This window comes from Pantherophis guttatus, chromosome 1 (assembly GCF_059756535.1).
Source record: "Pantherophis guttatus breed Tessera chromosome 1, ASM5975653v1, whole genome shotgun sequence".
Taxonomy (NCBI): Eukaryota; Metazoa; Chordata; class Lepidosauria; order Squamata; family Colubridae; genus Pantherophis; species Pantherophis guttatus.
The window spans coordinates 350,540-361,818 of record NC_142063.1 but is presented as its reverse complement, the minus strand read 5'-3'; the positions used below and the strand labels follow the sequence as shown (position 1 = coordinate 361,818).

The 11,279-nt window shown below is 60.4% G+C and overlaps 1 protein-coding gene across 2 annotated transcripts in view; it reads right to left on the bottom strand.

The window, feature by feature from the left end:
• Positions 1-132: 132 nt before the first annotated feature.
• FCHO1 (FCH and mu domain containing endocytic adaptor 1) overlaps positions 133-11,279 on the bottom strand; it is a 34,150-nt gene continuing 23,003 nt past the window's right edge. For both annotated transcript variants that reach the window (XM_087892970.1, XM_087892965.1), the window contains exons 20-29: positions 8,742-9,353; positions 7,819-7,931; positions 7,306-7,420; positions 7,082-7,193; positions 6,584-6,739; positions 6,014-6,146; positions 4,981-5,180; positions 4,038-4,102; positions 3,782-3,946; positions 133-481 (exon numbers count right to left, since the gene is read on the bottom strand). In XM_087892970.1, coding sequence (XP_087749096.1) covers positions 459-481; positions 3,782-3,946; positions 4,038-4,102; positions 4,981-5,180; positions 6,014-6,146; positions 6,584-6,739; positions 7,082-7,193; positions 7,306-7,420; positions 7,819-7,931; positions 8,742-9,353 — 1,694 coding nt within the window. In that variant the 3' untranslated portion in view covers positions 133-458. The remainder of the gene's footprint in view (positions 482-3,781; positions 3,947-4,037; positions 4,103-4,980; positions 5,181-6,013; positions 6,147-6,583; positions 6,740-7,081; positions 7,194-7,305; positions 7,421-7,818; positions 7,932-8,741; positions 9,354-11,279) is intronic.

Genomic DNA, 11,279 nt, shown 5'->3' with positions numbered 1-11,279 from the left:
GTCACCAAGCACCCCCGCTTTGATCACGTGACCGTGGGGAATGCTGTGACGGTCGTATGTGTGAGGACCGCTTACAACGAATGCCTGCCAGTGGAGTCCCACCTGCACTTGTGAATCACCGCAGAGGATCCGTTTTCCTTAAAAAAGCAAACCTGTTTATTAAAAGACAAAGCTTCCCTTCGGCTGCTTCCCAAGTGGGGCAGGGCCCACCGGCCACATTTCGAAAGACGGACGGAGAATCGGAGCCAAAGCGGAGGGATGGAGAACGGCTGACCGGGGGCGGCTTCCAGGCTGTCCAAGTCACGTCCTCTTCTGACCTCCCGGCCTCCAGCGGGGCTGCCACCCCCACCCCCGCCCCAATGTTTAAAATCCAGGCGAAAAATAATTTAAAACACACAAATATATTATTTTTGTCTCCCAGAAGACTTCGAGAGAAAAGTTCCCAGGGCCGCAGATGTTCAGGAGCCGGCGAGATAAATTCCTGATGGGGGGAGGAGAAAAGAAGGGGGTGTCACAGTCAAAACAGTCCTCAAGAGGTGGGGTCCCCACCCCCAACTCCCTTCCTCTCTGGCCAAGGCTGCTGCCCAGCAGGGAGACCTGGCTTGTAGCAGACCCCTCCCCACCCCTGAGGATCTGGGGGTCTTTTCTTGACCGCAATAGGAGGCGGCCCTGGCCAACGGAGTGGTCAACGCCATCTCAATAGTGTCTCCTTCTACTCTGCCCGGCTGGCACCTCACAAGGCTTGGTGCCCAGTTCTGGGCGTCCCCTTAAAAAGGCCCAGTCAAGCTGGCCCAGGGTCAGAGAAGGGCTACCCAGATGGGCAGGGACTGGGGAACCGAGCTCATGCGAGAGGAGGGAGGATCTGGCAGGCCTGGCCTGACGAAGAATCGAAAGACCTGGGGGGGAGGGGGGTGTCCTTTGGAGGGAGGGGTTCAGGCTAAGGGGCCACGTCCCATCAGACGGGAGAGGGGGGGAGCAGACTCTGCAAGGGGGAAGCACAGGAAAAGACTTAGGGGTCCGTCAAGTCTGCCCTTTCAAGCTTATTTTAATTTTTATTTCATTTTATTTTGGTCGGATGATGGACACGTGTTTATCTCGAGCACGTTTAAACTCAGTTACAGGGAGTCGTCGACTTACAACAGCTTGTTTAGTGACCGTTCAAAGCTACGAGGCCACCGAAAAAAGTGACTTATGACCGCTGCAGCCTCCCCAGGGTCACCTGATCAAGATTCAGAGGCTTGGCAACTGGCTCACATTTATGACGGTCGCAGGGGGGTCACGCGATCCCCTTTCGCGACCTTCTGACAAGCAAAGTCCATGAGGGGAGAGGGATTAATTTAACGACTGTGCTACTAACTTAACTGCAGTGATTCACTTAGGAACTGTGGCAAGAAAAGTTGTAAAATGGGGCAAAACTTGCTCAACCGCTGCCTTGCTTAGCAATGGAAATTTTGGCCTCCGTTGCGGTCGTAAGTTGAGGACTACCTGCACTGACAATTGAAACCCCCCACCCACCCTCTCCACTGGGAGTTGGCCTCAACCTTCCACGGCTCTTTTTATATAGGAAATCCTATTTTCTAAAACGGCTTCTGAACGTCCCTCCTGTCGGTTTGAGGTTCTGCCCACCCCGGGGTCCTAGATTCCTGCATGGGCATCCCCCCTTCCCCCCCCCCCGCCTGGGCAGAGCTGCAGAGAGGCTGGAGGGGGCCGGGCGAGATGCCATCAGGCCCGGAGGAGGCCTTGGAGACTCCGAGGCGAGGCTGTTGTGGATACCACAAGCACCCAGGAGAGCCCGCTGGGCGCCCGGTTCAGGCTCCAGGCTAGAGACGGGGAGGGCAGCATGCCAGCTGGGCAGCCTTGGCTTCTTTCTCCCTCTCTCAGCCTTAGGAAGGAGGACAATTCTGACACTTTGCCAGGAAGCCTGCAGAGACTTGTGCCGGCGGTTGCCAGGAGCCGCCACATACTCAATGGGTCAAAGGAAAAACAGTAAAATCAGCCAAACCCCCCATTCTTAGGGGTTTCACTCCCTCGCTTTAAAGCAGGGCTGCCCAACCTCGGCGTCCCTAAGACTTGTGGACTTCAACTCCTAGAATCCCCCAGGCAGCCACGCAAGCAGCTCAAAGCTAGGCTGGCCGAAGTTGAGCAGCTCTGCTTTATGAAAGGTTTACTTCTTCCTGTAAGGATGAGAATCCCACCCAAGGCTCCTTCTGCTCTAGCACTGCAGGTAATCTCAAGAACCACATTTCTGCCCCCCCCCCCCAAACTCCAACAAGAAAACCAGTGAAGCTTCCAAGAAGGCTAGAAACAGCTGCCCGGTCTGAGTTCCTGGGGGAGGGGCTGCACCTGGACCGGCATGGAGCAAAGCCTGGCTAGGACTGGGGGACACACGGAGGCCGGGGCACCCCACTGGCAAAGGAGCTGCAGGGCCGTGTGCAAAGAGCACCCAGGGACTGGTGTGTGTTTGTGTGTGTCTGGGATTACTAGCTGGAGGGGGGGGAAAGGACAGTGATGTATCTCAAATTGCAATGGGCACGCTGGAAGGATCTTTGCAGGTGACCCTGCAAAGGGTTGTCACCCCTAATGGCTGGATCCTGCCCAGGTTATAGGGTCTCCTGCTTGAACAGGGGGTTGGACTAGATGAGTAGAGTAACAGAGTTGGAAGGGACTTTGGAGGTCTTCTAGTCCAACCCCCTGCTTAGGCAGGATACCCTACACCACTTCAAACAAAGGGTTATCCAACATCATCTTAAAAACTTCCAGCGTTGGAGCATTCACAATTTCTGGAGGCCAGTGGTTCCACTGGTTAATTGTTCTGTCAGGAATTTTCTCCTTAGTTCTAGGTTGCTTCTCTCCTTGATGAGTTTCCACCCGTTGCTTCTTGTCCTGCCCTCAGGGGCTCTGGAGAATAGCTTGACTCTCCCTCTTCTTTGGGGCAGCCCCTGAGATATTGGAAGGCTGCTATCATGTCTCCCCTGGTCCTTCTTTTCATCAGACTAGACCTCCCCAGTCCCTGCAAGCGTTCTTCATGTTTTAGCCTCCAGTCCCCTAATCCTCTTGGTGGCTCTTCTCTGCACTCTTTCTAGAGTCTCCACATCTTTTTTACATCGTGGCGACCAAAACTGGATGCAGGATTCCAAGTGTGGCCTTTCCAAGGCCTTATAAAGTGGCATTAACCCTTCACGTGCTCTTGCTTCTATCCCTCTGTTGATGCAGCCCAGAACTGTGTTGGCTTTTTTGGCAACTGCTGCACACGGCTGGCTCCTATCTAAATGGTTGTCCAGTAGGACTCCAAGATCTCACAGTCTCCACCGTTGAGCAAGGTACCACCTACACTGTACTGTACTATGACCTCCTCCTCTGTTATTCTAAATGTCTGTGGAGATGCTCAGTCCTCCAGGTCACGGCTGCCCCAAAGGTGCTTTTTTCAGGAGGCAACTGGACTTTCCAATTTTTCTTTGAAGATGTTTCACTTCTCATCTGAGAAGCTTCTTCAATTCTGACTGGATGGTGGGGGATGGAAGGACTGATACTCTTTGCAGACAGAGTGGTCCTTTGCATCCTTTTGGACGGTCCCTGAGGCCACCTGGAGGTTTACCTGTGTCCTCAGGGTCACCTGAGTGGTGCAAATGGGGGCGGGGCCTTCTTGGGACAGCTGAAAGGACTGGGTTGTAGACTGGAGAGAGATACCCCCAGGCCCAGGATGCCCACCTGCCAGCCGAGAGAGCACGGCAGGAGCCTGTTTGGGTGAGAGGGACCCTCGGTGGCAGCCCGGCCCCCTCACCTGTGGCAAACCTCTTCTTCACCAGTGACATCCGGTAGCCGCTGCCCACCAGCTCTACGTCGGCTCCCGAGACGGTGCTGCCTTCACTGGTGAACTGGGCGGCCACTGGGCTGGGCCTGCTGGGGCCGTCCAGGGGCTCCCAGCTGGCCAGGAGGCGGCCGGACCCTGAGGGTGGGGAGAGAGGAAGGTGAAGGCGTGCTTGCTCCCCCCTCCCCACAGTTGAGGAAGGCCTGCGCGCCCCCCCTCCCCCGCTCACCTCCTTGGCCCTGGGTGCTGGGCACATCCAGGAGCCGCCAGAGCAGGCGCTTCTCCTCCAGATTCCTGCAGGGGGCGACACAGGGGGTGCTCTGGATGCAGCCGCCAGGGATGTGAAACCCCTCCCCCCCCCACTGCAATCCTGGTCCACTGACTGGGCTTCTCACGCTGGCCTCAGGGTGCCCGGGACTCGGACTGGGAGGGGCTGAGGTCTTTGGCCTCCCCTCAGTTAGAGGAGGGGGACAGGAGACACAGTGAGGCATCACCCCCCACCCCCCCACCCCGTTCCAGTTTTGTCCTGTCTGAGGCCAGCTTCATAACCGAGGATCAAAATTCCCCCCCAAACTCCACTCTGGGCCTGAAGAGGCCAAAAGTTAACTTTCTCTGGGGCAGATCAGTAAAATGAAACGAACAGTAGAACAAGGCCAGGGTCCCTGCCGCAAAGAGGGGAGTCCTGGTGGAGGAGAGGCACGGGAGCCCAGGACAGCGGCAGAGGGTCCAAAGCCCAGCCCTCCCCTTCACCAGGGGCCCAGAAGGAAAGCCCAGAAAGGGCCCCTCTGCCATCTTCAGGAAAAGCCAGCGCCGGCCTGGCCTTGGCAGCCCCGGGGGTGGGGGTGGGGGTGGGGGAGGCAATATGAGACAGCTGGCAGGGCTCCTGCCCTGGATCCGACCAAGGGGGAAGGGCGCCCCTTTGCCCAGCCTGAGGGCCGCCTGAGATGCCCGCAGCTGCAGATGCCAGCCATGCCAACCTGCCTCCACCTCGGTTGCCAGGGGCAGCGGCTCTCTGGCAGGAAACCTGGGGATTTGCCGGGCTGGTAATGAACCCCTCGGGGCCTCTTGAAGCCCTTCCGGTACCAGCTGCCAAGTCTCGCCCAGGTGCCGCCTTCACCGCCCCCTTAACCCTAACTCTTAATGCCCTCCCCTTGCGCCCCTCCCCCACTTACCAGCAGGCCTTGGGCTGGGGCTGGACGTTGGCCACGGGCTCCTCGATGGGCAGCAGCACCTGTACGTTGGTGAGGGCCACGGCCGAGGCCAAGGCGGAGGCGTTGTAGCGGTAGTCCACGCTCACCCGGGTGGCCTCCGAGCCACACTCCCAGCTGACCGACAGCTGCAGCGGGGCCCACTCCTGCCCCTGCCGGGAGTACTGCGGGTGGCAAGGAGGGGGGGAGGCCCAGTGGGTCAGGGACACCTGTGCGTCTGTGCATCACACCCCTGCCCCCTCCCACCCCCCGTCTGTTTCCGAGGGGAACCGAAGAGGGCTGCCCCCTCCCCCGGCCAACTCACCCAGCCTCCGGGAGGGCAAGGGCCACAACCCTCCCAAGTGCCAAGCAAGCAGGGGGAACGGCTGGGAGTTCTTGGAACTGTAGTCCAAAAGGACAGGAGATCCCCCCTGTCAGAGCCCCAGATGTCCATGGGGAGGGAAGGGTCCCCCAGGGGCCACAGGCAACCCCCGGCCTTAATGCACCAGCTAGAAACCCCCAAGAATCCCCCCCCCATCATCTTAACCAGGGAACGTTATTAAGAACACTCCACCCACAATCAGACACACACACAGTACACTCAATTAAAAAACAAGGTTGTCTTCCGAGGGTGGAAGCTCCTGGCTGACCACGTCCCAGCTCTGACGTTAAGTGAGGTCGGACGTGGCTAGTCCTTGAATGGGAGACCACCAGGAGATCCCAGGAGACTGGGAAGTTGAGAAACACCCCAAGTGGCCCAGCCCCCCTCCCCATGTTACTTCCTGGAAGGACCACCAGGGCCTCCCCTTTGCCCCCACTGCACAGAGTTCAGTTCAGGGAGGGGTCCGCACACCCCTCAACTGGGGGTCAAGCATCTTCCTGGTTGCTCTGGCCTCTCTCCACGGTCAGCCTGGGGAGGTCATTGGACAGAGAGCCACCCCGGCCCTTGCAGCTCTGGGTGCCAAAGGCTTTGGATGCCCAGCTGACCGGCCCCCCCACCCCACCAGCGCAGCCTCACCTGGTATCTGAGCAGGGTCACGTTGTAATATGGGGCGGCCCCTGACTGCTCAGCTTGCTTCTGGAGGTGCCCAGTCAGGGCGGCCATGTTAAGCCAGAAGTCCCTGCTGCTGGGGTCGCTCTGCGAGGAGTCACTGGGGGGGGGGAGAGGAGAGACCGGGAGGGGGGGTCGGTTTGACCAGCCAGATTCCGACTGCAGCAGCCCCCCTCCCATCTGCGCCGTGCCCTTAAAACCCACTTTTTCCAGCAAACCGGGCTGGCTTAGGAAGAAATTTTTTAAAATTTTTAAATGTTTAATTGGTTTGTGGTTTTTTAAATTTTGGGCCAAATTTATATAGATTTTAATTGTTTTTAATATTTGTATTTCATGTTTTTAATTCTGGCTGTGCACCGCCCTGAGTCCTCAGGGAGAAGGGCGGTATATAAATTGAAAAATAAAAATAAAAAATAAAATAAATCTCCCCAGCCCCCTCCGACCTCTACGCCTGCCAGGGGCTTCCGGAGCTTCCTCCGTCGTTCCCCCCGGTCCTCCCCAGCCCAACCGCGGCCAGCCCCTCCTCCCTGCAGGCACCTGAAGAGCAGGCTGGCGTTGGGCAGGAACTGCTCGATGGGCGCCGTGTGCAGCAAGCGGAAGCTGAGGACCGGGGGGGCCGGGGCGCTGCTGAAAACCCGGATGATGCCCGCCGGGAAGGACATGGTCAGCTCCCCGGTCACCTTGACGAGGCAGCTGCGGAGACAGGGAGGGGCCCATGGGGAGCTGCATCTTCAACCCCCCCAGCACTGAAGAGGGCAGAGACTGCGGCCGGTTGCAAGGGTGCCGAGCAAGGCAGGAAAGGGGCCTCTCCTGCCCAGGGGCCCGCAAGCAAGGTGGAAGAATTGGGGGCCTCCAGGAAGAATTTGGGGATGGAGGGAGGACTGGGAGTCTCAGTGGGTCACTCAATCAGCTGAACGGCTGGCTGGTCCAGCAGGTGGAACCTGTGCAAGGCCAGGGAAGGGGCACCCCAGCATGCCTGGAGGCACTCCAGAGCCCCATGGGCCCCCCACTTCCTGACCCTCTGCCGCCCAGTACCTGTCTGCGTTCTGCCCCTTGAAGTAGGCGTGGATGTACTCCGTGAAGGCTGTGGCCACGGGCAGGGCGCCCTGGGAGCCCAGGACCACAGGGGAGGGCCCACGGGAGACGCCTGGCACGGAAGGAAGGAGAGCAGAGTCCCACAGCTGCTTCTGGCAGCCACCCGGCCCTCAGCCCAGGCGGAGGGTCCCGCCACGCCCCCCCCTCAGCCGGAGAGGACCTACCTAGGGCTGGTGGCTGCTGCGGCTGGCCTGCCGTGAAGAGGCCGCGCTCAGTCAGGGCGGAGGTGCTTTGGGAGGAGGTCAGAGCGGTCAGTGGGGCAGGGCTGAAGGAGCGCGGCTGGGGGAGAAAGAGAGGTCAGACACAGGGGGCACCGAGAGCATCCTGCCCCCCCTCCTCTGCAGGGCAGGAGTCCATCCAGCCCCCAGACCTCGCTGGTGGGGAACCCTCAGCATTGGGGCTTAGCAGGGGGGTCCCAGTGCCTAGCCCCATAACAGCTGGGCCTCTCTCAACGGACCCCTGCAGCCAAGATGCTCCCCGCTGGCACCAGGGAGCAAAGGGGCGCCAGGAGGGCCTGCAGAGCGCGCAGGGCTGGGCATTTGGGCTCAGCGGGCACAGGTGGTGCCACGGCCAGGACTGGCATGGCTGCCCCTTCTTGGATTCCCAGCTGTGTCCGTGTTGGGCAGGGCCGCCTGAAGACCCCACCTGCACACCCGGCAGGAGGCCGCAGCACTCACCGTCTCGCCCCCAAGGCTGCTGGCCGACATGGCCGAGGGTCTCTTGGAGAGGGTTCGCCGAACAGGAGCTGCCGTGGGGGGCCAGGCATGTGGGGCCGAAGGGGGAAAGGCAGCTGCGGGTCAAAGGAAGGGGGTAACTGAAGGGGAACCGCAGACGGGCTGCCCCCTCCCCACCCAAAGTGGAAGCAGCTTCCTCGCAGCCTGAGAAAGCCTCCCATGCCCCCTCCCACAAGCAGCAGTGCCAACATCCACCAGGCTCCCCCAGTGGAAGGCAGTTCCGCTGGCCAATCGTGTTCGTGAATGCTGTTCCTCTTTCCACAAATGCCAGGATTTGCACCCAGAGCACGAAGGGGCTGAGAGCTGCTGCTGTTGCTCCTCTTTGCCCTCTGCACAGGGCCTGGACCCAGGTTGTGGGGAGCAGCGCCCTCCAAGGGACAGCCCCCCCCCCAAGAGCCTTGGTACTACAGGGGTTTAAGGCACCCTGTTATTAAGCTTATTAAAGACCAGCTGCCTGCAATTTACTGCTGGTTCGAATCTCGCCAAGGCTCAAGGTTGACTCAGCCTTCCATCCTTTCTAAGGTAGGTAAAATGAGGACCCAGTTTGTGGGGGCAATAAGCTGACTTTGTATAAATATACAAAAGAATGAAGGCTATTGCTGAGCACATTGTAAGCCGCCCTGAGTCTCCGGAGAAGGGCGGCATATAAATCAAATTAAAAAAAAAAAAAAAAAAGACGGAATGGCCAATCCTGAGAGGCTCTCTTGTGGCCCCCAGGCAGAAGGGGGCAGGCACTGCAGTGGGAGGGGCTCTGGGGGGTGCAAAGTTGGCAGAGGGGCCTTTGGCTGAGCGTAACTCCCCCCCCTTCTGTCTCTCTTGCTGCCACCGGAAGCCCCAGCCCCAGGGCATGCCGGCCCCCTACTTACCGTGCTCAGAGGAGGCATCGGAGGCAGAGGGGCCCCGGCTGTCCAGGTCGCGGCCCCGGGGGGCCCAGGGAGAGGGGCTGGTGGAGTCCCCGCTGCTGAGAGGGGCCGGAGAGGAGGAGGAGGAGGAGGCCGAGTTGGAGGAGAGGCAGCTGTCGCGTTCCCCGGTCCGAGGGGCCCCGTCCGAGGCTGCCGGGCTCCGAGGCCGGGACACCCAGAGCCGCCGGCCCCCCAACCCAGCCTCCGAGGAGAAGTCAGGGGAGCAAGTGGAGAAGGCCCGGGCCCCTGCAGGGGGCCACGAGGCCCCGGATCCCGCCCAGTCTGGCTCTGCCCCGAAACGGGCATCCTGGGGGGCTGAGGGCTGAGGCAGCCAGGGGTTGGGTCTGTCCTCGGGCAGAAGGGTCCCACGGCTGCCCCGGAACACGATGGCCCCCTTGGGGGTCCTTTGGCCCGGGGGGCTCAGGGGCGTGGCCGGCCGGGAGCTCCACAGGCGGGAATCCGGGGAGGGTCCCATGGCCAGGTGGGGGGGGGAGTCCAGGCCAGAGTCTTCCACGTTCTCGGGGGAGGAGGAGGAGAAGGGGGAGGGGCTGGAGGCCAGCAGGTAGGCTCTGGGGGCTGTGGGGAGACAGAAGGAGAGAGAGCAGAGAGTTAATACAGAGTTGGGGGCTGCAGTGCCCACCCCAGCAGCCGAAAGAGTAGCGATGTTGGGGTAGAGAGGCTGATGGGGCTGCTGTGCCCACTGCCCCCCCCCCAGGAACAAGGAGGCCAACGCGGAGCAGCCTCACCACACCAGTTCCCCATGCCCCACCTGCAGGGGTGGCCCAAGGTTGGACCTCCTCCTCAAATCCACTGATCTGGCTCCCTTGCAGCCCTAAAGCTCCTCTGCCAGGGTGCCTCTGCAGTGGGCATCAGGCACGGGCACCCCCCACAGCCGGCTCTGGAGTGAGGACCAGCCACAACCAAGGGATCTATCCATCAAATTAGGTCCCCCTCCTGCCTCCCCCACTGCGGCTCCTTTGCCCAGCGCCAGGGCAGACCTGCTCCCCAGCGTGGCAGTCTGGGCACCAGGATGCCCCCGTGCCCAGATCCAGGAGGCGCTGCCGCTCTGCCGGTTCTCTCTGGCCCAGCCGGCTGCTGTGAAAAGGGGCTGGGGGGGGGAGTCCATAGGGCAGGAAGCTGAGACTGCAGCTGGAAGGAATCGCTGGCACAAACGCTTGCCCCTCCCCCCCTTGCTGGGCCCAGCTGACTCCTTTCCCCAAAAGCCTTGAATTCTCCAGCCTCGGAAACCGGACTCGCTCCCAGGGATCCCTCAGGGGGCCACAGCCTTCCTCAGGCCGGAGCTCAGCTGGCACCTCACCCCACCTGCCCGGCCTTTCACTAAAGGAAGGTGGCATCGAGGGGGGTGGGCTTGAGGCAGAAGAGGAGGGTGCCAGCTGAGCATCCACACCCATCCCAGGTACATAGGCGGCTCCAGGCCAGCAGCTCCGGCCATGGGGGCAGATTCCTCCTGCAGCTCAGCTGGGCCAGGAGCAGTGCAGCTCAAGGGCTGAGCTGGCAGCTGGCACCGAGCGGGAGAGCGGGCACCACGCCAAGCCAGTGCCTAATGCCAGGGAAGGCCAGCGAGGGAAGCAAGAGCCTGTTCCCCAGGGGGAGGCCTGGGCATCAAAGACTTCTGGCCCTGGTCACCTCAGGGGGACGGGGACCGCCCAGGACCCGCTTGGGGAAGGGCCCTGCTACCATAAGGCACTGCCTGCCGTTCGCTCCCAGGCTGAGGGGCGTCCAGACCTCAGCAGACACAGGGGCAAAGCTCCCCTCGGCTGGCAGAGTCCCCCAGCCCACTTTCACTGTCATCGTTGGACGGAGAACCTCCATGGACAGCAGCCGTTTCCTCTTCCTGGTGACAAGCAGGGCCTGGATAGCTCAGCAGACTGATAGCATTGGGATTAACACCAGCTGCCTGCAATTACTGCGAGTTCGAATCTCTCCAAGGCTCAAGGTCGACTCAGCCTTCCATCCTTTCTAAGGGAGGTGAAATGAGGACCCAGATTGTGGGGGCAATAAGCTGACTTTGTATAAATATACAAAAGTATGAAGGCTATTGCTTAGCGCATTGTAAATCAAATTAAAAAAATAAAATAAAAAAAGCAGCGAGGGTGGGTCCCCTGAAGGGATGGCTGCAGGGTGGGGGGCCCTCCCGGCCTCTCCCTGCTTTCAAATCCTCTTCCGCATACTTGCCAGAGGCAAGCCAGATTTCTCCCCATGGAGGAGACACGCAAGACACACGCGGGGAACACCGCACCCCTTTCGCCTGCGTAAAAGCCTCTGCTTTCCTGCTGTCAGAAAAGGCCTCCTTCCCCACGTGAGTCATCGCAGGCCAAAACGGGTTGGTCCTGTTATATCCCCCCTCCCCCCCCCCCCAGCCCTGGAAGGCCAAGAAATGCTAGAAGGAAGCCGATCGGTTCTTCAGCCGTGATAAAAGCAGGCTTTGACCGTGTTGGGCGGGGGGGGGGAAGCTCCTGGGAGGAGGAGGAGGGAAGGACC